Source organism: Drosophila albomicans, chromosome 3, assembly GCF_009650485.2.
Source record: "Drosophila albomicans strain 15112-1751.03 chromosome 3, ASM965048v2, whole genome shotgun sequence".
Classification (NCBI taxonomy): Eukaryota; Metazoa; Arthropoda; class Insecta; order Diptera; family Drosophilidae; genus Drosophila; species Drosophila albomicans.
This window is the reverse complement of record NC_047629.2, coordinates 40,578,751-40,605,631: the sequence shown is the minus strand read 5'-3', so window position 1 is coordinate 40,605,631 and position 26,881 is coordinate 40,578,751. Positions and strand designations below refer to the sequence as shown.

The 26,881-nt window shown below is 36.5% G+C and overlaps 3 protein-coding genes across 4 annotated transcripts in view; 1 reads left to right on the top strand and 2 right to left on the bottom strand.

Annotated features, from left to right (window-relative positions):
• Positions 1 to 14,579, bottom strand: part of LOC117567712 (uncharacterized) — a 54,749-nt gene extending 40,170 nt beyond the window's left edge. For both annotated transcript variants that reach the window (XM_034247869.2, XM_034247870.2), the window contains exon 1: positions 14,198 to 14,579. In XM_034247869.2, coding sequence (XP_034103760.1) covers positions 14,198 to 14,218 — 21 coding nt within the window. In that variant the 5' untranslated portion in view covers positions 14,219 to 14,579. The remainder of the gene's footprint in view (positions 1 to 14,197) is intronic.
• Positions 14,580 to 14,794: 215 nt separating this feature from the next.
• On the bottom strand, positions 14,795 to 17,101 carry LOC117567713 (uncharacterized). The gene is made up of 3 exons (XM_034247873.2): positions 16,511 to 17,101; positions 15,799 to 16,449; positions 14,795 to 15,738 (listed from the first exon to the last, which is right to left on the bottom strand). Exons 1-3 carry the CDS (start codon positions 17,084 to 17,086, stop codon positions 14,902 to 14,904), a joined length of 2,064 nt encoding a protein of 687 aa, XP_034103764.1. The 5' UTR covers positions 17,087 to 17,101; the 3' UTR covers positions 14,795 to 14,901.
• Positions 17,102 to 25,507: 8,406 nt separating this feature from the next.
• Positions 25,508 to 26,587, top strand: LOC117570463 (uncharacterized). Its single transcript, XM_034252125.2, has 2 exons — positions 25,508 to 26,084; positions 26,146 to 26,587. The coding sequence occupies exons 1-2, from the start codon at positions 25,660 to 25,662 to the stop codon at positions 26,573 to 26,575; spliced, it is 855 nt and encodes a 284-aa protein (XP_034108016.1). The 5' UTR covers positions 25,508 to 25,659; the 3' UTR covers positions 26,576 to 26,587.
• The last annotated feature ends 294 nt before the right edge of the window (positions 26,588 to 26,881 follow it).

Sequence of the window (26,881 nt, the reverse complement as noted above, 5' to 3'; positions counted from 1 at the left end):
AAAGAAAGAGGGAGATAGAAAGAGAAAGCGAGAGAGAAGGAGTCAAAGGACTGGCTTGTCATATATGAAGGCGATGAGGTCGTCGTCGTATCCTCAAACCTAAAAACTGCAAAATGCACAGAAAATTTAATTAAAAAAGGATTTTCGGGCTCGCAAAAGTTGCTTGGCTTCGCCTCTTGTTCTTCTTCTTGTACTTCACCGCTTGCCACTTCACTTCTAAGACGCTGTGGCCGGAGCGTTTTTTGTCTTGTGCCGCGCCAGCAAAAGTATTTTCCTTTTCTTTATCGCATACATGTGAGTATTTGTGCCAACGCATAGCAAAAATTGAATTTATAGTTTTCAATGCTCAGCATCGTTCAACTCCTCTCTTCGGTCTGCTCGGTAGGCGTGGCCAATTGCCAACGACAGACAAAGCAATTAATTAAATTAGGCAACGGCTTGAACTAAAAGCCACTGCCAATAGTTAAAACAAGAGGGATTCAAGCTGAAGCTACCAATTATTTCCTTTGTATAGAAAAGTGTTTGCATTTAATGCAATTTACGCCACAGTCTATTAGCGGCAATTTGAAGATAGAAGTTTTATGATTTGAGTGACGGCAAAAAAAGAGTTGTAAAAATCCAGCTACATAAATGTCAGCTAATGAATATATTATGAAGCTAACTTTTGACATTTATATGACTTTAAATACCAAATCTATCCTACAAAAAAAAAATAGTGTAAATTTTAACAACAAAGTTTCCTATTTATTAATGTAAAAAAATGCATAAAAAATGTAATTATTATTGCCAGTTTAATTGGTATCATTTCCATTCCAGTAGGAAAATTTCATATGTATTTAATTAAAATAATAATAACAATTGTCGTTTATTGTCAGGTTCGATTCCAAATTCCCATTGGAAAATTTCATATATATTTTTAGAAAAAAATAGTTGAAGTTGGAACTTCATTCCCAATTATATACTGAGTATCTTTCAGTCGATGCTCCCTTGCATATTTGACGCTTGGTTTTTGTTATGTTTTTGTTTGGTTTTCATCATAAAATGAATTTCATGTTGTACATTTTCTGTTGTCTTTTCACGTTGTCAGCATTTGTTTGTTTTGCCGTTTTTAAGTTATGCCCATGTTTTCATAATTTATTAAATGCTTTTTGATTACTCAGGAAAAGAACAACGAATGTGAACTAACACATCCATTTGCAAAAATTCCATTTTGATGTTGTTATATGTTCGCAGTACTGTTGTAATTTTCAAATGAGTTCAGCAACTTTTGGCTCTCATTCTCTCTTGAAACAATGCCGAGCACCTAGAGCTAAATCTCTGGCTTATGCTGTTATTGTCTAAGTGCATTTTGTGCAGAATGTTGGCCAAAACGCATTAAAACTTTGCAATAAAATGAGTAAAATATAATGAAAATGAGAACGAGAGAGCAAAGGAAGCACTTTGTGGTTGGAGAAAAAGAGTTATGTATAAGTAGGAAAAGTGGAGATAATCGTAATTCATTCGAGATAATTTCTTTTTGATGTGGCTAAGTAGACTGATAAAATTCTAAACTTTAACTATCATATTATGCTGCTGATTAAATCAGTTTAGTTTAAATGATTCTTTAGGCAAACCTTTAAGAAATTGTAAGTTTCTTTAATTGACTTTAATTTCTTAGACAAACCTTATAGAGAACTTCTTTGTAATAAAAGTTCTATTAAACCTTCAAATAATAACATTCAAGTAATAATCAAAAATCAGTTAAGCAAAGTTCAACTATCATATTACGTTTCTATTCAGTTTAAATGCTTCTTTAAATTACTTTAATTTCTTACACAAACCTTCTGTAATAAAAGTTCAATTGTATCTTCAAATAATAATCAACAAAAGAACTTAAACTAACAATTTATGTTTCTGTTAAATGATTCTTTAATTTACTTTAATTTCTTAGACAAACCTTCTTAGGGAATTGCTAGGTAATAAAAGTTCAATTAAACTTTCAAATAATAATCGACAAAAAAGAGCTATCCACATCAATTAGTTTAATGAATGTTGGGTAGACTGCAGAGATTTCTCATCAATTGGATCATCATTTGTGATTTGCGAAAAGTAAAATGAAAATTAAGACCCAAGCATAAATCTTTTGCACGCTCAAATGCAACTCAAAAGAATCTTTCCCCCCTTTTGTTTTACTTGTCGTTGTTTTTGTATCCTTTAGGCTTTTGCCTTGCAGCTCATTTTTCACGCCGAATGGCAAAAACAAATTTCGAAATGAGCAAGGCGCAGAATGGTAAAAATAAGATGGGAAAACAGAAGCGCAGACGATGAAAAACCCTTTTTATACAGTGCCAAAAAGATTTTCTAATTGTCATCGCGCTTTAAAGACACATCAACAGGCGAAGGAGCAACAAGGAGCCGAGACAGCTGTCTTTGTAGGGAATTGGAAGGGGTAAGAAAAAGGGGAGGAGTAAAAAGCGTGGGCGATGCCTTACTCATGGTTGCATTTCACTTTGCTCGGGGACTTGTCATTATTTATTATATTTCTCAAGTCCTTTCATTACAAAATATTTTTGTCTTTCATTTGTTGCCTTTTGTGTGTGCCAACCGAAAAAATTTGCTTTTGCCTTGGCTGTTGCTGCTGCTGATGGAGTGTTGAAGTGATGGCAAGCGTGTGGCAAGTGTGGAAAGAGACGCCTGTCGCATTCCTCGGCAACCTGCTTATTTACAGTTATTTGGCTGCCTTTATTTTTCATGGCACGCCAAGAAAACAACAGCAACAGCAGCAAAAAAAAACAAAAACGAAAAGGGCTTAAAAGCGTGCAAGACGGAAGTCGCCGCCATATGGAAAACTGTGGAAAACTGTGCGTACTCATCATTATCATTCACAGTGAACGAAGGAATGAGGGAACGAAGGCATTTACAAACTCTGCTTCAACTGTTTTTCAGCCTCATTTGAGTGGATAATTAGAAGACGTGAACACAGGAACCCAACACAGCATCGACAGCTTGAAGCCAAAAACCAAAACACAAACCGAAACCTAAACCTAAACCGAAACCGAAACTGAAACCGAAGCCCAAACTCATTTGAGTGTTGTTTTAGTAACAGAAACTTTTGGACGTAATCAATAAATGAATTTTGTAAACATCAATAGAGAGCGCAGCTCTATCGTCGCCTTCCCCCCATCCTCCCCGTTGTGTAAACAATATGCGGCTCTGTGGCGCTGTGTGATGAATGGAAGGTCAATTGCTGTGACCCTTAGTCGAAGGAGGCATCGGAGCTGCCTGCCTGCCTGGCTGACTGCTATCTCCTGGCTGCCATCTCCTGACTGACATTTAACGCAAACGACGCGCGCCTGTCAATGCCAATGTGTTGTCACTGCAAAAAGCAAGGAGATGATGTGAGAGGCAGTCGTAGTAGATGCTGATGCTGATGATGCTGCTGCTTCTGCTGCTGCTGATGGCGACGGAATGTTTATGCGAATGCTTGGGCACAAACATACGTGACGTGCCTCCATCTCAGCATGTCTACTCAAAGTGCATATACATATATATATAGTATATATATGTACATACATATATATACTATATATATATGTATACTAAATATGTTCGCTCAAGCGGCGGAAGCGTTGTGCACCAACTGACAGACTGCAGGAAGCTAAGTAAAGTCGCGACAGCTAAAAGAAGTTGAGAGCTCGAGCTGAAGTTGAAGTTGAGGCCAATTCGGATCTTTCAGCTGGAAAAATGGCTGCTGCTTTTGCTGCTTCTGCTTTCGACTCGACAAGGGATCGCTGCTGACAGTTGTCGTCATATTTTTCACTCACCAGAACTTGACGGCGGGCCCTTAAATGCGAATGCGAATGCGAATGCGAGGTCTGTTAGCGCACAGTGTGGCAACTTTATTTGCATTTAGACGCAAATAGCCATAGATTAGTATGAGTAAATTGGGTGGGCATTGTGAGCATTGTTGGCTTAAGCGGCTTTTAATTAATTTTATTTATAGCTGAGCTATGAAAACAAAGGCAAAACGTGCATAAATAACGCAGGTGGCAGTAGATATTCCGCTTTAAAATATCTATTTTAGGGAGGAAACGATTTATTTTCATTCAATTGCGAGTGAATAGGATCTGCTTTTAAACGTATACTTAATATGCCAATAACATCAAACTTAAGTATTGGAATTTACTAAAGATACTTGCAAGTTCAATTATTTACATATATCGTTCTATGTATGTAATGTTAGGTTAAACACTGCTTTTCGGATAAAACACTGTTTACTATTTTAAATTGTATTTATTTTTCCTAAACGTATACTTAACATACCAATATGAAACTTAAGTAGCTTCATTTGATTTAAGAAACTTTAATTGTTGTGCACTTAAATGCAATTTCTGTATTTAATTTTAAGTTTTACACATACTTAAAAGCATAAAATTGATTGAATGTATATTATCTTCCACACTTATTACTTATTATTTGGACGTATACTTAATGTCCCAAACGTATAAAACTTAAATAGTTAAATTATAAATTATAATCAATTACATTATAAATTTAAACTTTTTGATAAAATATTAATATAAGTTTATTGAATGATAAGTTAAACACGTTTTTAACGGCATAGATTATACAATATTTATATATGCTGGATGCATACTTAATATTCCATCAACGCGTAACTTAAATTTCTAAATTTAATAGCAATTTTAATTTGTAGTTATGGTTAAAAACTTTTAAATATTATAAAATCTAATTAGCTAACTTTGCTATTATAATTTGTAGTGTAATTGAAAAAACTTTCAGGGAAACGAGATTTATTCACTTATATTTTCATTTAATCTTTTTATTTACAAAAAATTAAGCTTTGCTTTCAATTATGGGAAACTATTATTTTCAAGAGCTAAAAATAAATTCTAGAATCATTAGTTGATACTTTAATGAAGACAAGTTTAATTTGTTTGTTGTTCATTTGTAAGTTTAAAATAATGTTTTCTTGTAAACTATTGTTGATTGTTATTTTTATAGGTTTCTCTCATTTTACTTCAAATCATAATAAAACTAAAGTTTAGCAAACAAACAGCAAACTCCATTAAAATAGTTTCGTATTCACTGTAAGCACATAAATCTGGTTCCACTGTCGCTTTTGTGTGCGCTTACAAGTTTCCTGAGTTCCTGTGAAGCTTGTCTCTTTCTATTTGTAAATGTGTGAGCATCTGCACGTGAATGTGTGTGTGTGTGTGTGTGTGTGTATATGTGTTGGTGTGTGCACATTCTGTGCGCTTTGTGCTGACACATTATGTTAATACATCTATGGTTTAACGCGGGGCAAATATTGAACTTACTTCATGTGGCAGTTAGCGATGTTGTTTTTGTAGACAGGAAGGGACTCGCACACACACACACACGCAGACACTTGCACACACTCACGCCATAAATTTATGCATATTTTGATGACAATTTGAGCACATAACACAAAATGTCAAATACATAAAAGAACTGAGCTCAAGAGAAAAAAATAAATAAAATAGAACAGAACATCAGTGAACCGAATTGAAAGAGTAAATCGAACCGCATTCAAAATTATTTCATCACGACACACACACGCATACGCATACACGCATAGAAATATCGAATAACACATAAGCGGAAATCGATGACAGCCATTTCGCAGTAAATTGAGGCATTTTGACAGAGCTCTGCTGTAATTGCATTAACAGGCCAAAGAGCGAGTGGGACGAGAAGAAAGAGAGTGAGGGAGGGGGATACCAATATGAGAGGGAGGGAGGAAGAGAAAGGCGACACATTCGCTAGCTATTTTTAGCGGCATTTTCATTTAATTTGCTGCCCATGCGACATAACTAAAATGGCGAACGGTAGCCATAAGAGATGAAAGATGAGTGAGGCAGAATGATAGACAGCCCAAGGGCGCAGGGAGGGGGAGAGCCAGAGCAGAGGAAGGAGACACATGGATGCTGATGCCAATGCTTATGCCGTTGGAGGTCTCTATGTTTTTATACACTCTGCACGTAGCTTGTAGGGATGATAATAACTATGTGGCAATATACTTATAGGTAACTGTAGGAGGGCATTAACTTTAAGGTAATAAAACGATGCGCATATTACATAACATTTTGAGTAGCTTAGACTGAAATGAAATGACACTTTAAATATAATTTTTGTGGTACTCTATGAGCACCACGCTTTACCGACTTCTATAGAAATTTTTAATGCGCATAATTGCAGATATTTATTTAAATAGATGTAACACATATGTTTTACATCAATTAAATTTTATTAGTTCATTAAATTCATCTTTAAAGCTTCTCAGCAAAGTTTCTAATGTTTCTCATAAGGTTGTACATATCTTGAAAATGTCATAGATCTTATTAAGGAAACAATTTGTCGTTACTTACAACACTAATGTGTGGTATAAATCTTTTTTATTAGCCTGTACTTTTATTACAGACAGTCTTAATATTTCCTAATGTTTTTACTCATATTGAGAAATCAGAAAAAAAAGAAATTAAAACTTACCCTCAATTTAATTTAGGCAACTTAATAATAACTATTTAAAGATGTATTTCACAGAAAATATATATAAATTGAACTGAAGTTGTTCATAAAAGTAGTAAATTAAAAAAATAATAACAATGGTAAGTAACATATTTATAGATATATACCACAGAAAATAAATATAAGTTCAATCAAATTGTTCATAAAAATAGTAAGTTGAATAAATATAAATAAATTGTTTAAAGATATATTCCACAAAATATATTTATAAATTCAATTCAAATTGATCAAAAAACAGTAAGTTTAAAAATAAAATAAAATGCCCTATATGTATATTAAAGTTTTCTAGTGTGTTTTTTTCTTAAAATTCATAAATATTATCAAGATAAAATCCATATATATTTAGCATATAATATGTTATTATCTAACTCTATTTAGAGAATCGAAGTTTCATTGATAACATATAAGTTATCAGCTTAATTTTAACTACAATTTAACTGGCCATAAGTCAGTGTATTTTCAATGAAAGTATTCTCAACTTTTTATTACCCACTTTAAGTATTTAAGAATAATACAATTGAAATTCAAGTCAGCCACAGAAATAACAATCACAGCATATTTCGATATTCAACAAATTGTCAGAGTATTTCTAGTATATGTTTTTCCCCCTTTAGCCGACAGCTTTATTTCAATTACGCAAGCCTCAAAATTTGCCAATTTATTTTCGCACAGCCTATTTGCCAAAAAGTATGCAATTTGTGAAATTATTAGGCCAAAAATTCAGCAAATTACACAAATGCGGCGTGAGAGCGAAATAAATAGTAAATGAATATGTGCAGCAAATATTGAGCTAATAACAAAATAAATGTGTTTAGTGTGCGTGTGAAATATTTAGCATTTTGCAAACGAAATTTGTAAAAACAAAATAAATTGAAGCTGTGAGCCATACAATGACTTTTGATTTTCAGTATGTGCTTTATAATTATGCATATTGTGTGTGTGTGTGTGGCATTAAATAGAGAAATTCTTTTGCAGTGCAAGTGTTGATAATTCCTCTGATATTTAACATATGCGCTTTTAAGCATAGTAAAAAGCTACTCTTTGCTTTATTTCTTTTCCCCGCTCTCTCTCTCTCTCTTGTGTCTCGTTATGACTCCTTTCTGAGTAGCTACGTGTGCAGAAGCTTGGAAAATCCGTGTGCAATGCCAGTTGCAAGCCAGTGATTGCATGCAACGGCAACGGCAACGGCAGCGAAAGCGGCAGCGACAGCCACTGAGTTCTATGTGAGTGCAACATGGCGTATGATTAATGAAAATTTCGCATACACACAGACACACATATGTACACATTGCACTGCTCGAGTGCTCGAAGCACTGAAACAAGTCAACAGAGCAATGAAGGAAGAGAACTGCGAGAAAACTGATAAAATAGCAAAGCCAAACATTTCACAACTATGCAGAATCGATTAACGGCAAAAGTTGATTGAATTTGCCACAAAAAGGAGACAATGCAATCGCAGTAGCAATAGCGCCAATAGCAACAACAGAAACAGAAGCCGAAGCAGCAGCAGCAGCAGCAAAACAACAAACAACGAGAGAGAGGAACAAGGAACAATAACAATACGCCAATTTCCTTTTGGCTTTTTGTGCAAAAGGGAAATAAGCAATTTCAGCAAATAAATCGTAAAAAGTAAAAGTAATAAAATCAAGAAGATGAGAAAACACTCACACACACACACACACACGCGCACATAAAGTACACTCATATACGCATTTGGCTTTTCGCAATATGATGGTAAGAACAAAAGCAGAGGAACGTCTCGCATTTTGGGGAAGGGCAGAAAAAGAAAAAAAAAAACACGCCCGAAAAGCTTCATTCAACAAGCCAATATTTTATTGCCCTTGCCGAACTGCTTTTTAATATACGAATTTCGACCATAAATCGAAACGTATGAATATTCACATGCATTAAGATTAAAGTGGGAAAATGTAAAGCCCCCCAAAAAAGCAGTCTTCAGTTGTTTTACTCGATGCTATCATTGTACTAAGAGATTGGATTAAATGAGTAATCAAACCTACATTTTATATTCGTGTATTGTTGCAATCTTATTTCGAATCTCACACATTTTAGACAGCTTACGAATGCCATCGAAAGCTCAGCTGGATTAACTTAAAACCAGCCAAAATGGTGAAAATCGAAAAATGAATTTCACAGCTGATTAAGTTCAATTGCATCTGACTTAAGCTCTTCTTTTTGAAGTAAAAAAATTTAAGTTGATTTTTATCTAAAGAATTTATACTACAAATGCTTTAATAGATATTGAACTTATCATTTTAATATAATAAATATAATAATTTTAAGTGTATTGAATTCCTGTTGATGTTTGTTATATGTCCCTGATATAAAACAGTAATGTAAGATTAATAGTATTTTTTTCATATTTTTACAAGAATTAAAAAAAAGAGTTTTTCTTAAACTCGACATAAAAATGATTTATTTTTTGAGTATGCTCAATTAATTTACTAAAGGTTAAAAATAACTCTACTATTCTAAAAATTGGAAATCAAAGTTCGTCGTTGGAAAAAATAATACTCGTATGTGCTATATAAGCTTTTCTTTCACCTTCTTGGACACTCTCTAGGGTTTCATTTTTCAACTATTATTTATATTTTTATAATAAATATAATAGATATATATGTATACATACAACAAACTATACACTATAGAAACTATACAAATATATTATATGTACAAATCAATTACAAAGTCAAGCTTGTAAGCACATTTCTGACAGCCTTTTTAAAGAGTATGACAAATGCAGCAAAGTCAGAAACAGACGCACAAAATGAAGAGAAGACACAACAGGAACAGAAGCCGAAAAACTGTAACAGAGATAACAGTTAATGGCTGCACATTGCAAACTCGAGACAGTGGCAACAAACTGCGGCACAAGCGAACAAACTACGAAGAAAACTGAGTAATCAAGTTATTAACACTGAGAAGAAAGAGACTGAAGGCCAAACTTAAGTACGATATATAGTAGAATTATTTCTATTATGTTAAGCAATAGATTGTTTTGTCATAGCAGTTGAAGAAATTGAACATTTGAAATAATTCCACAAACTTGCTGAAACCAATTTTCGTATCTTTCTTTTTGCAATAAAAATACATTTGCAAATTGAGAGAGACGAAAGTCATTTAAAGTCAGGCAGCTCAAACACACAACCCCCATGAATGCCACAAAGAATCTCACAGCAATCTGTGGGCAACAAAAAACCCCCTCAGCTTTAACCACACACACACACAGAGAGACACAGCCACACACATAAAGAAAACTGCGGCAATGTTGAATATATAGTTTCGACCATACGAAGGAAATGAGCAAGACATTGAGTCACCTCGTGGAGGCGCTGTATCATTGGGATGTGAGTGGGTGAAAGATTGCAAGTGGGAATGGGCAAAAGCAATCAAAATACACACAAACACACACACATACACAGACTGACTGACTCTGGCAGTCATATATATATAAAGAAAGAGAGACAAAGACAAAGATAAACAGAGGCAGACAAACAAAATATTGGCTTTGCTAGCCGCAGAAAGGGGCAGAAGCAGCACCAGAAAGCAGAGCAAAAAGAATTGCTGCTGGAGCAGGAGCAGGTGTCTCTATGTGAATGTGTGTGTGTGTGTGTGTGCTTGATGGCGTTTTATGAGCGCTCAAATGTATGCAACAATAAATTAAATCAAAACAGTTAAATTTGACCTTGGCCACGGCAGAGGCGCCGCCAAAACGATAGTCAAGAAGCTCAAATGACACCCAAATTGGAGCCCTCCGCTCTCTGGCGGTCACTTCACATTAGTTACATAGAAATAGTATATAATATATGCATGGAAGCGGGCCATGAACCTTGACTTAAACGTATGTGAATGTGTTTGTTTGGCAATGCCCAGGGGCAACGTTTTTGCATTGCGCATTGTGCGCCCCTTATCTCGCTCTCTAGCCTCATCTTTATGCTGCTGATGATGCTGCTGTTGCTGCTGCTGCTGCTACTGTTGTGCATGTGCATCGGGGCAAATAAGCATAACGAAGCAAAGTCATATAACAGGGCATTATCCTTGGGGATGCAGCTGCTGAGCTGTTGTCGCACACCACACACACACACACACACACACTCACACACACACAGACGGTGACTCGACTCCACAACGGAAGCACTTTATTATGCCGCCAAATTGAAATAATATGCATATAAACATGAACAGTTCCACAACAAACAACAACAACACAAGAACCAAGAAGAACGACAGTCACACGGCAAAACAATTTAGCGCAGGATGCAGTGCGTCCATTGTATGTTACACGGAGGTCACGCCGTTGCCCCCGTTGCGTTTGTTTGCCACGTGTTTTCCTTCGCCTTGTTTGACTTTTGTTTTTTGCAAACAGCATGAAATGAGCCCCGGCAGCAATAGCAACAGCAACAGCAGGCACCAGGCAGGCAGGCAGGCAGCATCATTAACATTATGTAAGCAACAACCGGCGACAGTGACAGCAGCCAGCAGCCAGCAGCTAGCAGCCGAGCGAAACAACAACTAAACAACCAGGTTTCTAGCAGGAACCGACCCACAAAAAAGGGAGAGAGCACCTACATTCATACTCGCAGTTAGTTGTAGAGGTGAGTGTAAAAGTGTGTGCTGAGGTGAGTGTAGAGGTGAGTGTAGAGGTGAGTGTGTAGCTAAGTGTGTAGGTGTGTGTGTGTGGCTGTGGATCCTCTGAAGTTGTAATTTATGCTCGGGCAAAATGCTGCACAAAACAGCAAAAAACAACCAAGAAAGCTACAATCGAATTTAGCCGACTGTAAAATACCCGCAAAATATTTTTAAACAAAACAATGTGGTATTAGAATTATTGAAATATATCAAATTTATATACTGATATTGAGATATACCTAAACCTATGTTTGGTATATCAATATGCATACATAATACTGCATTCGGAATAAAAGTAAATCTTTTTTTGGTATATCAAAAATATAAAATATAATGAAATATATCTAAACCTATTGTATATTTGCTATATTGATATACTAACACATTTTTAAAATACAAAATATACTGAAATATAACGATGCCAATATTAGGTATATTAATATACTATTGCATTCAAAAATACATAATAGACTGATATATACATAAACCTATATTTGGTATATCCATATACTATTGCATTAAAAAGTACCTAATATACCCGATTGTAGCTATATCTCTTAAATTCTCCGAGATCTATATTTGGTATATCCATATACTATTGCATTAAAAAGTACCTAATATACCAGATTGTAGCTATATCTCTTAAATTCTCCGAGATCTATGTGTTCATACAGACATAGCCAGCATATAATACCCTTTTCTACCCTGTGAGTAGCAAGCATAAAAACAGAAAACAAAAAAACAGGAAACCTTTCACGTAACAGTAACAGCGACAGCTAAGCGAATGTATCTGCATTAGTGTGTGTACTCGTACATGTGCACAGCTAGTTAGCCTATGCAGAAATATACAAATCAGCTGTGCCTTATGCCTATACATAATACATTATGCGCATCAATCATTATAAAGCCAAAATTAACTCATTTCCATAATTAAATAGCATAGCTGAAAGATAAGATGCATCACAATGCGTTAATCTTGCAAAAGTAAATAAACAAACGAAGCGAAAATAAATAAAGCGAGCTTAATGAAATATTCCCACAAATTAAACAGCTTAAATAATTTCCTTTTGGTTGCAATGATAAAAGCGCGTTCATTGTTTGCAAAAAACAATGCAACGCATTATATTGAATGCCCTTGGTAATTGTATCTTTAAACAACAATCGAGTTTTTTAGCTCTTATATAATATGAAAGCTCTGAGTTCTCTTAATAATCAAGATTAATATTATATTCTATCCTTTTCATTAATTTACAATGCTTTCAATTTATTTAAAAATGCAAACTTTACTTTATTGAGTTGTCTTAGGCAAATTTAATAGAATTTCCCATTAAAATTTATAGACGAGACTAAAAGATGACAAAGTTAGATTAAATGTCTAATGAATTTATGACTGTGAACTAAAAGCAAAAAAAAAGCGTTCTTAGTTGCATATTTTTCCAACACAAAGAACACAAAAAATGATGACATTATTTTTTAGTAAAATTTGAATAAAATGCAAATTGAAGCACATTTTGACAATTATATCTTCTTGTCTTGCACGCTTCCAAATAAGAATTCTTTTCTCTCTTTTTTTTTTTGTTTTTATTCCGCGACCAAACCGAGCTGAAAACATATTAAGTACAAGGACAATAAATGCTTATACGCAGAGAGGGGTCATAAACGCTTCAGAATGTTTTTCTTTTCGCACAACTTTAAGCTTGGCTAAAAAGTTGCCATCATTTTCTCTCCTCTCGTTAGCTGACAGCATACACATGATATCTTTGCCATATATACGTAGATATAGCATATATACTCGTATATGTATACAGCAGTCACCTGGCAACGGAACGCAGCGCAAAAGTTTTGACCAAACTGCATCAACGAACTTCTTATAAAGTCTATAAAACGTAATGACTTGCGCTACATGCGCGCCCTGAAATATGCAACAAAACTTTTTTGTGACTTTGACAACGACAACGACGACGTCGACGTCAACGTCGACGACGCGAAGCAAATGCGGAAATGCCGCAGTCTGAGCGAGTGCGAGAGAGAAAGAGATAGAGAGTGTAGTTTTGCCCGCCACGTAGAGTATTGCAGACATGACGCATAATTTGCATAAAATTAAGATACAATTAGAATGAAGTTGCTTGCGGCTTATTTGCAGTTTTGTCTATTCAAATAAATTTAAATGAGCCGCACTTCAATTGCGTGATGACTGCACTTGAAAACTGCAAAAATAAAAAATAAAGTTTCGAGCGTGGCTTTTGCAACAAAATGTCAAAATCTCAGACAGACAAACACATGGCACGCCACACACACACACACGCACACATAGTCACACCAACACGGTTGAGTTGAGTGATATGCAAACGAAATTTTGCATGCAACGTCGCGTCGCAGTTCTATGTGTGTGTGTGTGTGTGTGAGTGAATTTCAATCCGCCGACAAAATGGCAGCTATTTATTTTTGTCGCTAGAGCTGAAACTGTGACTGCGATTGCGATTGTGACTGCTACCGTGACTGTGACTGAGTTCGTGGGTCTGGTTCGAGGTCTGGCACTTGTCATGCTGATGTACAGATTAGAAATTAATCGAATTTTACTGTCAAATCGAAGCAATATCAGCCTAATAGGAAGTGCCAGCGACGTCTCGTTTGCCGTTTGCCGTTGGCATGGCAATGCAAAACAGTCAGGCACATGCCAATACACACACACACACACACACGCACACATACACAGTGAGGAGTGAGAGCGAGAGAGAGCGAGCGCATAAGAAATATATGGCTACACCTACGCACACACTGACAGACTACAGACAGACAGCCGCCTGGTAGACACTGACACTGAATGTTACGCAGCACAGTTGTCGGCGATATGTCTCGATAAAAATACCGTAACATTGGCTTAATGCCTGATAAGCTTTGCCCAAAAATTACATAAATTTGCAAAAGCAGCGTTCATTCGTTCGTTCTCGCTGCCGCCTCTTTATTTATTATTTTGTATAAGCGCCGTTTCTCTCACCTGTTCCACAATTGTCGACATTTTGCCTACACTTGCTTAATTATATATTGCTGCTCGTTTAGCTTTTCTTTTTTTATTCTGCTTTTTGTGGAGTTTTCGCGTTACCACTGTGCACCACCCAACGTCCGTTTTGTTGTTGTTGCTGCTCCTGCTGCTACGCGATTAAATACACTATTATATTGCACGGCACATTTTGATTTGTTTGTTTGTTGTTGTTTGTTATTACACGTAGAATTCTGTGATTTTTTTTCTTTTGCACTGCGCTGTGTAGTTTATCTAAATAACACTTGGGCAAAATATATGCGTACTTTTTGTCGCGACGGTAAGCATTTATTTGCTGCTTCTGCTGCTGGCGACGGGGTTGTGCTGCTAAAATCAACTAAAAGTATATTTTTGTTAGCAGCAAGGATATTATCCTGTCAAACTGTTTGGCTGTTAACATATTAAGTTTAGTGCTGTTAACTGGTGGAGTTAATTGCTCCTCCGCTTTGCTCTTCGCTGCGTTGCGTTTGCTCAGTTTGCGTTTACGTTGCGCATTTCGCGTTACGTTACGTTACGTAGCTCTTGAGTAAACATTTAAATTCAAATTACTTGCAATTCGTTAAATGTAAATTAAATTATAATTACTCAAATTCGACAGAGTACATAACTAAAATAACAAAAGCAATTTAACTTCAACCTTAAATCTGATCATATCCTAATAATTAATTATCACTTTCGGCTGCGCTTCCACTGGCAACAGAAGCTAGGCTTGAATCCGAAACTGAAGCATTATCTTCGCCTAGGAACTCCGTTAGATAGTTTAGCCACTCCGTCACATCAACATAGCGCGTTACCTCCAGTAGCACTCGACGCAGATAACGCATCTGACGAATGCCGCCACCAAAGAGTCCTGCCATACGTAGTGTACTAATTCTGGCCACCGGTAAATTGACTTTGGGTTTCGCCACAATCACTTTGGAATTGATGCGCTGCTTCCACGTGTGCGCCTCCTTTTGCATCTCGTCGAGCATAAATATTTTGCCCACCTCACCTGTGACCACGCCCACAGGTGTGGCCAGTGGACTTGAGGTTCGCGTTTGCAGCGGTTTAACTGGTTCTTTGGTTTTCATATATTTCCAAAATGGTTGCAAATTCAACCATGAACAATAATCCTGCAGTGCATTCAGCATGATTTTTAGATAATCCTCTCGTGACAGTTGTTCATCGTCATCCGATTCGATTGCGCTGCGCGCTTTATACTTGAGCCATTGTTTTGACTTGAATTCCTCGCAAATTTTCTCGGGTCCAAATGGTGCTTTCGAACAGTAAAACAATTGCAGAAAATGATTGGTAAACTCATAGCGCACATATGACTGTGTGAACTGTGGAATGGTTTTGATGTAGGTGCTAATGTGTTTGGGATTCTCCATTTTGAAGATCTTAAAGAACTCGGCAATAAGACGACTTGTCTGTGGCCCCAAACTGGGATAAATCAGTGAACTCTCCACATACTGCAGCTCTGCAGTGTTACTTGCCTCCATCAGCAGCGATACGAAGCGCTAAAGGTAAATAGTTTTAGTATTTGCAATTCAGTATGCATAAACTATCACTTCACTTACCTCTAGTATAGCTAAACGATCTGTGTGAAGCGACTTGGCAACAGCACGACTATATAAAAGAAGCAGTTGACGCGTAATCTTTGTCAGGCGCATTTCTGGCTTCATACCGAACACAATTAGAGCAAATGGCTTGAGTTCGTCTTGGAATATTTCAGGCTCTGCTTGCTGCATTCGATTGTGATCCATCCAGGACATAAATTGACGCTCCAGTACCCAACAGATCATGTCCAAGGCATCGAAAATGCGTGCCAGACGCACAGATGGTGCCATCTGCTTAAAGTCATCCAACCACAGCTTGGAGCCCTGCCAATCGTAATCCTGCACATGGCGCATGAGAAATGAATCCTGCGACAAATTGGCGTACTCCTCATCATCAATGTTTCCATTCGATTCCTCATAGTACTTGGTAAGCTCTTTCAGTTCGGCTTCACTGCATTTATCGAGACATTCCGCGAGCAGATCGAGCAGTAACTGCAACTTTTGTGGCGTGCCTGGCTCTGAGGGATCACTGACGCCAAGGAAATCCAGATAATAGGGACGCAATGCTGTCCAGCAGGGTGGAAATGTGTCCACCAGCAGATAATAGATGCGTATGACATTATTATATATGCTGCGCAAGTCTTGAACTGCCAGCGTTTTGGAGGAGAGTATCTGTAAGCCAAGTCAACTATTAGTAGCGTATCTTACATTATATTTTAACAATTCCACAAACCATAAGCATAGAGAAAAGCCAATCAAATACCGCCTCATCGGGAAAGACGCACTGCAACGCCATTGCCTCCTGCATGTCCAGAAAGGAGTCGTAGTGCTTGTTATAGAGATTATTGCGCAGCTCCTGGGCAATGCTAATGTCCGGAGCATTGGGCAGCATAGCACAGCGATGTTTGCTAACACACAAACTCGTATTGTGTAAACATTTTGGAACGCGAGCAGCCGGCAAACGTTGCTCGCTATTCATGTATAGATTCGAGATTATAACACGGAAATTCCATTTCAGACTCTGCTTGGATTTGTTGTCAGCCACCGGGCGTTGATGAGGCGCCACAACTGTAGTCACATCGTCCTCAACATTGGAAGCCGTCTCCTGTTTGGCAACAATTTCCGTAGTTGATTTACTCATTTCACAACCGGCGTCACTTGACGCGTTGAGCTTTGATATTTCCTCTGTCGTTTCCTTTGAATCGATTTCCATTTGACTTACAGCCGCATTAGTGCTATGTTTCTCAGTTTTATCTTCTTCCGATTTTTTATCTTTCGGTGATACATCTTTTAACTCTGGCGACGACATATTTTCGAAATAAACAATTTGTTTTGCGTCTTTGATGCCGGGTCCAAATAAACAACGTGACCGCAATTGAAATTGCAAATATGCCGCAAAAGCGCTAATAGAATTTCAAGGTAACACATATGGTCACACTGCTGTCGACTACCGATTCATTTTATAGCGATAGCAACTTATCGATAAATTTGCGCGCGCAATTGAATCACAGTCTACTGTCAACAATTGCACAACTTGTTTGCCATCATTTGACAGTATAAAAAGGAAATAAATAAAAATAAAATAAAAAAAAAACCCATAAATGCTTACCAACCACCTGCTGACTATCAGTGCCACTAAATGCATGCATACATTACAAGTAAAATACACTAAAGACAATGTTTTTGCTTCTTTTTTTTTGCTGTCGCTGAGCAAGTCGGGTCACATACTACTCGCAACCGTAAGGCACGACTAGCTCGTGCTCTTGGCTAAAAACACCAAATTTAGAATTTAAATATAGCAATTAGGCTGATTTATGCAGCCCGTCTGCATGTAACATTAATTGCAACTAACAACAAGTGCTCCAATGACCATTGAAGCCTGAGAATTGTGGCGCCGCAGACAGTATGTAAATTTTTGGGTTTTGGGAAAAAAAATTCGCAAAGTCGAGCATGTGAAAAATGAAAATTGCATTTTCAGACAGTATCAATACAGTTAACAGTTGGAGTTTATGCAATTAGCAATGCCTTTTGGCTGACTCCAATTGGTATTTAAAAACAGTTGTGCCCAAAAATAAAAATCGAAACAGCCCCCGCAGTCTTTATTAGCCCAAATATGTTTGTTGTTAGCGTTAAGTAATGAATTGCCTTAAATGTCAATTAACCATGGCTTTTGGCGCAGTTTAATCAACGGCAATTATTGGTTCTTCGTACACATATAAGTAAACTTGTTAATTATTGGCTCTTTTTAACGATTGCTTTGGCAATACAAACACATAATAATTTAATTGATTGTAAATCGTTGTTATGTTATATGTATCTCTGTGAGTCGGGAGGCGCTGACTGTGAGATCTAGCCTCTCTCTGTTTTATGCCAGCAAATGCAATTTGCATGTAAATGTAACCTCAATCTTTTTGGTTAATTAAGTTATTGAACATTGAAATTGATTGGCGTGGGGGGATAATAAATGCGGGGTTGGGTCTTTAAAAGGCTGCTGTGGTTGCTACGCATGTTCGAGGGTGCAGCGTATTCAGATTCTTAGATAATTGAAGACATTTCTGGGGCAAAGTCAACAGTTGGTGGCAGTCAATAAATTTTTCGAAAGTAGATGATATCTTTTTATTTTTATTTAGTTTTTAAAGTGGTTGGTAGGGATTAACGCTAGGATATACGACTGGTAAATACTCTTTAAAATTTAGTATCATATTTATTTTTATTATAAAAATAGAACAACAAAAATTTTAGTTCTTTTGTTACAATTTTTTAAAATTTAGTTCTTTTGTTATATTTCACTTCCTTGAAAGATTTTCACTACGAACATATTCGATTATATGTCACATATAATTTATCTTCTAAAAAATTAACAGATTTGTATGCTAAACATTTTTGTATATTCGTAATTGGTTTTTTATATATACATAGAGATAACTCTATATATGTTATAATTCATTAACTTTATACAAGTTATTTAATAATCTTCACTTTATAACAAGATTAGTTGAATATTAATTTAATTTATTATTTTTTTTTTTTTAATTTTGCTTGAATGTATTTATTTTTTTGTATTGCAATGTAACTACGGTAAATATTATTACTTTTCTCTGAATTGTATTATTTAGCCCCAATATTAACTGCACATAGCTGACTCTTAATTAATATATAATGAAACAAAAATAATATAATATTTTTAAGCTCTTTTTTGATTTTCTTTATAAACTGCTTTTCATTCATCGCTTCTGCAATCTTGCAATCTTCGGTCAATTGTTCGTCCAGCTTATACAACAAGTTGTGCTGTGCTTTTGCCTTTGATGATTGGCAATTAAAATTGCATTTGCTGCCTACATTATCAGATTGTCTACGTGCACGCTGCACTGACCCATATATGCATCGATCTTTGTGCTCTACACCCGGTTGTAGTTGCTGCTGCTGCTGGTGCTGTTGCTGTCTGGCTTATAGTATATGTTGTATGTTGGTCACTAGTGTGATTGCCAGATAGCCTGTGGCTGGCTGTCTGGGTTGTCTGCTTGTCTGGTTTTCTGGCACTTGGCAAATGGCTACCGGTTCGCATGGTTCGCAGTTAGTTAGTTGGCAGTTTGCTCTAATTTTTTTTTTTCGTTTTGGCGTCTTCAGGCAGCAGTAGCAACGCGAGCAAGTTCGTTGTTCAAGTCATTCGTTTTTTTTTTTTGCGCCCAGCATGCGCAAATTAGTCAAAATAGTTACAATTATATAAAAATCAAGTTATGTATACATACAATATAAGGTACATAAGCTGTGATAAGTGGGCGTTGCATGTTTGCCTTTCACTTTGGCCAGCTGGCAGGATATAGAGCAAGCAACAAACATTTTAGCTGATGCCTATAAATAAAACTATGATTATACAATGGTGAATGAAAATAATATATGTAAAAAGTCTAGTTGTCTTTTAACACGTAATTAGCCGAGCGAACTGGGCAAACAACTGCAAACAATGTTGCTGCTGCTGTCAGTTCAATTGAGACATTATTCAATTTGTGACAATCGCGAGAAAATTCATTCGGCAACGAAACAGCGAAATAGCGAAACAGCAAGACCCGAAATCGAAACAATTAAAGGCATTTTGGCGATTTCCCAAAGCGATGTTCTAATTTTGGCAAACAACTGCAACAACAACAAGAGTTGCCACAACAACAACAACTTGCCGCAAGCTCAACGTTTAATGAGCACCAAAATTGTAAATTTAATTTATATCGTTTGCTGCACTTTTTGTCAGACGACAAATTTCGTAATTTTTTTTTTCATTTGGTGGCAATTCTCGATCTTGTTGTTGTTGTTGCCTCGTGTAAACTGTGCCGACTCCACTGGACGCGATTGCATGTCAAAGGGGCATAAAACACAAATGCCGACACACAGAATGAAAACAACGTCGCTTTGGCCAAAGATCTGTTCCATTTTGCTAGGATTTTGCGATTCGCTTTGCTTTTGCTTTTAATTGGCACCTCGACACTTGGTGGCATGCCACACTTTGGGGCAGCTGTGTGTGTGTAGGTACACTTGCATTGCGTCAATTTATTTGCCACGCATTTTATGCTTTGTCAAATACTCGCATTTGTTTTCGCACATTGTTACACAGTTGAATGCAACGCTCATGCCCCATGACAGACACCAAAGCGGTGGCTACAACTTATCCAACTCATTCTCGGTCACGCAATGTCATGCAACATGAGTTACGCATGTTGCAGCAACCACGGCACAGAGATCGAGAACCGATACACATTAGTTATGCTTAGACCAGCATGATTTATACTTCAAATTGTGTATATAATACTTTGATTAATAGCTCCCGAGGTGGCAAATCATAATTTTAAATTGAAAGTTTAACGCAAACTTGTTGCTCCACTGATCCACTAAAAAAGCACAATAAATAATAAATTGATATCTTGGCTAGTTAGCAAACTAGTCAGCAGATAACTACATTAAATTAAAAGCAAATACTTCAAGTTCAAAAAGAAGTAGTTAGTATTCAGGTTTGTCTACTACTTTTAAATATTTTAGTGCAATAAATTTGTTTTCAAATAAAAAATTATTGGCAACCAGAGACTCAGGAAATTGAACAAAAATTTATATGCATATGATAACATAAATAATATCAGCCAGCCGAAAGTCCAGGAATATTTTTTATAATTATAATTATATAACATAATGAACAATGAATGATACGCAGCCAAAAATCCAGGCAAAATATAAGCAAAGATATTTTGACATTATTTGTAAGATATAAAATGTTTGTTTGTTTACTCTATGACAACCTGTTGACAAGTTGCTGCTGCTCAGCTATTAATAATCTTCACGGTATGAGTAAAACAACAGGCGATGATGACTTGTCTTTATTTCACAAAATACATTTCTTTTGAAACCAAAAAAATATTTGCAATTCTCATAAGTTAATATGTTAGGAAAATCGTCATAAAATAAAAACCTATTTTAATTTAATTGAATTCGAATTGTTGCCACACTCTCTGAATAAATAATCATGTAAGATATGAAAAACGAAATAACTGTTACGATTAATACCTAAATTCAATAATTTTTTGTATTACTATTTTAAATAACATTTTAACTACAAACTCTCAGATGCAAATCTTAATCTTAGAATAATAAGCCGACAACTTTCTGTTTTTGAAAAACGTATTTCAAAGCGGTTTTTTTCATAGTCTCATTATAATGTGTAAATACTTACTATTAAGCAATTGAATAATCAATATTGCATGCTACAATACATCATTTCATTTTACTAATATTCACTTATATTGTATATTTACATTTTTTTTAAGTCAATATTAATTATACTTACCATTAAGCAAATACTTACATAATAATGAATGTTACTAAAACATTATATTCCTTTACTGAAGTTTGACAAATTTTCGCATTTAGACAAACATTTTAATAGTTATATTAATTCTTAGTATAGCGATTCATTACAAATCTTTTATATTTATTATTTTAAAATGTTGGATATAATTACAATGAACACTGACGTATTTCTAAAGGACTAGCTGCCAAAGTTAGTAGTATGTATATAATAATTATAATAATATAGTAATTACATGCAATAATATTCTATTACTAAAAGTCAACTCAACTTAAGCTATCAAAAAACCTATTTTAAAAGCAATATTAATACTTTACTTATCATTAAATATAAATATGTTAGTTACTTAATATGGCAAGCAATAACAACACAATTTTCTATTATTAAAATTCAACTAAATTTGAGTTTAAAAATGCATATTTAAAAAGCAAAATTAATTCTTACTTATCATTAAGAAAACAATTACCTAATATTGCATGCAATAACAACACAATTTTCTATGATTAAAAGAAATGTGTTGGCTTAACTTTATCCAATAGAAAGAACACTCTGCGCACTCGCCACACATAACAAGCGGTTAATGAAACCGCTTTTACCTGCATGCGCAATTCAATTTCATTTTCATTACGAGCCATTTGAGAGTGAGTCTTGTTGTCCGAGTGCGAGTGTGTGTGTGTGTGAAGCTGTTGCAATCGAAAGCTGACCAAACCGTCGACGACGACGACAAATGAAAACAAAATCAAAAGCGAGACTAACCAGAGCAGAGCTGAAGCTGTTGACGGTTGGCTGTGTAACTATGTCTAGCTTTAAGAGTGAAAAGCCGCAAACTGAAGCTGGAACACAAAACTGGAACTGGAGGCGCCTCGCAAGCTGTTGAGACTACAACTTAGACTGCGACTGCGACTGGAACGCTGTGCTGCTTACATAATCGCAGATAGAAACAGAGCACATACAGAGAGCACATGCAATTTATCTCAAGAAAGAAATCTACAAAAAGCAGAAAAGCAGATCGCCCCCTTCCACACTTGCAGTCAGCCACCCCCTCAGAGTCAACTAGGCAACTATTTAGGCTCTGTTGTTGACTGTTTGTCTACAAAATGTTGGTCAGCAACATGATTTTTTGGCATGTGGCTTAGTTTTGCTTTTAATAGACTTTGATTGCTTCGTTGTCCCTCATTCCAGACAACAGCCGCAGCCACAGCAACAGCAGACGGCGACAATGGCGACAACAAGAAATGCAATGACAACGATTTGCATTGCAACATGGATCAACATGAGCAACATCAGCCACAGCAACAACAGCAACAACAATAATATGGCCATAGCAACGGCATAAGTCATAATGCAATGGCACATTTGGCGTTTAGAGTTGCATTGAGTTGCTTGGTTGCGTGCGCCGCTAAAGGGCAAAACGAAAGACTTAGGCAACGAACTGACTGACTGACAAACTATTGCGATTTATGCCTCACGCCTTGCGTCTTAATTACGCGTTCGGGATTGGCGTTAATAGCCAAATGCCCCAAAGCTCCCCGAAAAACTGCGAATTACAATTCACAATAAGCGATTCTTATGAAGCTTCCACTGTTGATGCTGTTGTTGCTGTTGTTGCCTTCTGCCGCATTTGTGTAATGGGTAATTAAGCGCCTCGAACGACCAACAACAAGTTTTCCCACGGCTGCTGCCCGGCTGCCAGGTTTGCCAGCAAACTCCGTCCATCTGTGTCTGTCTGGCTTGGGCTACTGTGCGCGCTTTGCGCTAAAGCCCAAAACAAACTGCCACCAAGTACCAGAGGCCAATGATATATGCATTTTTCATGCCAAAACAACAGTCGTACTTGCCAGCAACAACAACAACTGCAACAACAATAACAGACACAACTACTTACTACAACAATGCGCCTTGCTTATAAATTAGAAGTAGTCAAAATAATAGCCATATTTCTTTGGCGGAACCCTCACCAAACAAAAAAAAAAATCGAAAATATAAAAATGTTCACAAAAAAAAAGGTCAAAGCTGCATCACAACAAAAATCGAGATATCGAAAAATTGCAGCTGCGTTTTTTTCGGCTATGTGTTGCTTTTGGCTAGGTTATCATGACGCCAGCTGTTCGATCTCCAAGCTAAGCATTATAAACATCGCCTCGAGCCGATTGCTAATCAGCTGAACGCACTTAAAGCGATTTTCATGTCTGCCTATTTTTTCTTCTTCTTCTGTTTCTTTTTTCTCTTTACCTCGCCACAGAGCAATATTGATGAGATGCTGATGTTGTTGTTAGCTGGACAGGTGTGTTTGAAGCGCAGTTGCTGAGTTGGTCAATAAGGCTTCAATAAGCCAGCGAAATAATACACAAAATATCTTATGTTAATTAGTGGACGCTTTAAATGTGATTTATTGTGACAACTTTGAGCACTTACTTCACTATTTGGAAATAAATCGTTATTTACGTTCGAAGCATAACTACATAACTACAGCAAATGCATAACTATTGTATCCAAAAGGTATTTAACATGTAGTAAATCAGAAAATCAATCTATCCGCTCAACATTTTTATTATGTGTTAATTCTTATTGAATTTGAGCTCTGAACGTTAGTTAATTGAATTATACATATATATTTTATTATCATTTCAATTTAATAAACAAATCCAGGCTTCAAAATGTAATAATTGAAATGATTTTCCTAACAACATATTTTACACAATTACTTATTTTAACAACAAATATTTTTCATTTTACTTAGTGAACTTATCTCAAATTAGCTTTTTAATTTAAAAATAATTGTCTTGTGAGCATCAGTTAATCAAAACTATTTGAACACTTCATTCCAGTATAAATACTTTATTTAATTATTTAATCATGACTAATCTGACTTCCCATACAAAATCCATAAATCATATATAACTTCTAACATTTGTATAGTCTCTGAGATATATGTAGATGTTCATACGGACAGACTAAACTAAAAATAATATGTTTACTCGCTTCAATATTTTGAATTTTAGCTTTGGAATTTAAAAGTTTATAAAAGCTTTATTGGCTAATATTCGAAACAAATTTTAACATTTAATGCTACTTTACATATTTTAATTAATAATTTACCAACATCTCTGTTTTTATATATCGATGAAACGCTTTTTGTTTATACCTACTCTCGACTCGATTTTGTAATAACTATTTCACAGCAACCCTATAAAAATGGATTTATAACTGGAACATGGTTGAGCATCTTGTCTACGCTCTATTATCATTTGAAATCGTGCAAGCGTAATGCAATTTTTAGTTTAGACATAAAACATGCTTAAGTGCTTGTAAAGCTAAAGTTCAAGGCTGCTTTGAAAACTGTGTGTGTGTTTGGCAATTCAATTGCAGAGGTGAAGGGGAGGCATTGAAACTTGGCAATAAACTTGGCGAGTGAGTTGAAAGCGTTAATTAAAAGGAAAATATACGCGACCCAAATTGTCATTCGTTTTGCTAATAGAAAATGTTAAATTTATTTGCCATATTTCCTCATCTTCAATGGCAAACACCTTAATTAATATTTCACTTGGCATTTGATTGATTTGTGATGTCACTTGTGTGTTTGCATTGTGTAAATGAAAATGTTGCGCTTTTGCAGTTTTAGGAAATGTGCAATTTGATGCACACCGCAGAGACGCTCTTGGCCAGTTCCACTTGGATGCGGTGACCATTGAAGCGCATAATTTGCGGAAATATGCAAAACTCAATTTTGTTTGTGGCTGTGTCTAAAACATAAAAAAAACCTTTCCCTGGGATTGAGACGCCTTTTGCTATAAATACAACAGAAGTGCCACATTTCACGCTTAGTAAAAATTACAATTCCAGAGAGAAAAACGCGAAGCGCTAAAGGATTACAATCAAGCATTCAGCTATTCAATTAGTCAGCGAGTTCATCTGTCTTTCAGTCTGTCAGACAGTCAGTGAGTCAGTCAGTAATTCCATCAGTCAGCGAGTCACTCAGTCAGTCAGTCAGCCACGCACAAACATTGAAATTCAATCAAAATTCATCAAACGCAATGAAGAAGCGACTACAACGCATAACTGGCCACGCAGCTGGAACACCAAAGACGACAACACTTGCCACTTGTTTGTGCTTCCGTGTTACGACTACAGCCAAAACAACAGCAACAAAAACAACAACGAACAGGAGTAGCGGAGCAACAACATTGAATGCGGCACGCGTTAAAGTGTTGAGCATCATCATCTTCTCGACATTCGCTGGCTGCTCGGCCATTGGCTATTCCTATTCACGATTCGAGGGTCCGGTGGTGGGGCCAGAGCAGCTGGTTCAAGTGCCCGACGCCTATGGCGGTGGCACGCACTCCGATTATGTGGCACGGCCCGAATACAGCTTTGCCTATGGCGTCGAAGATGGTCAGACGCGTTTGCTGCAGAATCGCAAAGAGACGCGCAACGGCGATGCCGTCAAAGGTGTTTACAGGTAGGTAAACGAGTGTTTTCGACAGTTGCTGTTGTTGTTGTCATGCATTTAATAAACGCAGCGTAGTCGATCCTGATGGCACCCTGCGTGTGGTCAAATACACAGCTGACGATGCCAACGGTTTCCAGGCTGAGGTAATCACCAATGGCATTGGACGTTTGCATGGCCATGGCAACGGCAACGGCGCCGCAGCTGTCGATGAGCAAGTGGAGCACGAGCAATCCAACGAGGTGCAGCCACAGGCAGCAGACGATGAGGAATATGATGGCGAGGAGGAAGAAGAAGGTGAGCAGCATGAAGAAGAGACGCCACAGCAGGGCAAAGGACAGTACAAAGTGCATGAAGACCACGACGAAGGAGAGGGCGAAGAAGGTGACGAGGAGGAAGGCGGTGGCGATCATGAGGAGTACGAGGGCAGCAGCGAGGAAGGCTACGAGGATGCCAAGCCACAGCGTGAAGAAGAAGAATCAGACAGCAGCGAAGAATATTAAAGCAAAGCAAAGGTACCCAAAAAAAAAGAATATTGCATTATTTAGTGCTAAAGTGATCTATGTGATATACCAAAACAAAAAAACATGCTCTCAATGTGGTATATAAATTCTGGTATTTTATGGTATTTTTTAATGAATATACATAAAGCATGATTTATGTAAGCTCACAAACTACTCGCCTACTCTATATGAAAATCTAAAGCAAAAGCTAATTGAAATATCTATGCGTTGAAATGGTTTTTCTTTTTCTTATTTTTTTTTTGTGGTTTTTGCGTAATCCCGCAGCATGTGCGTTGCAGTTGCTGC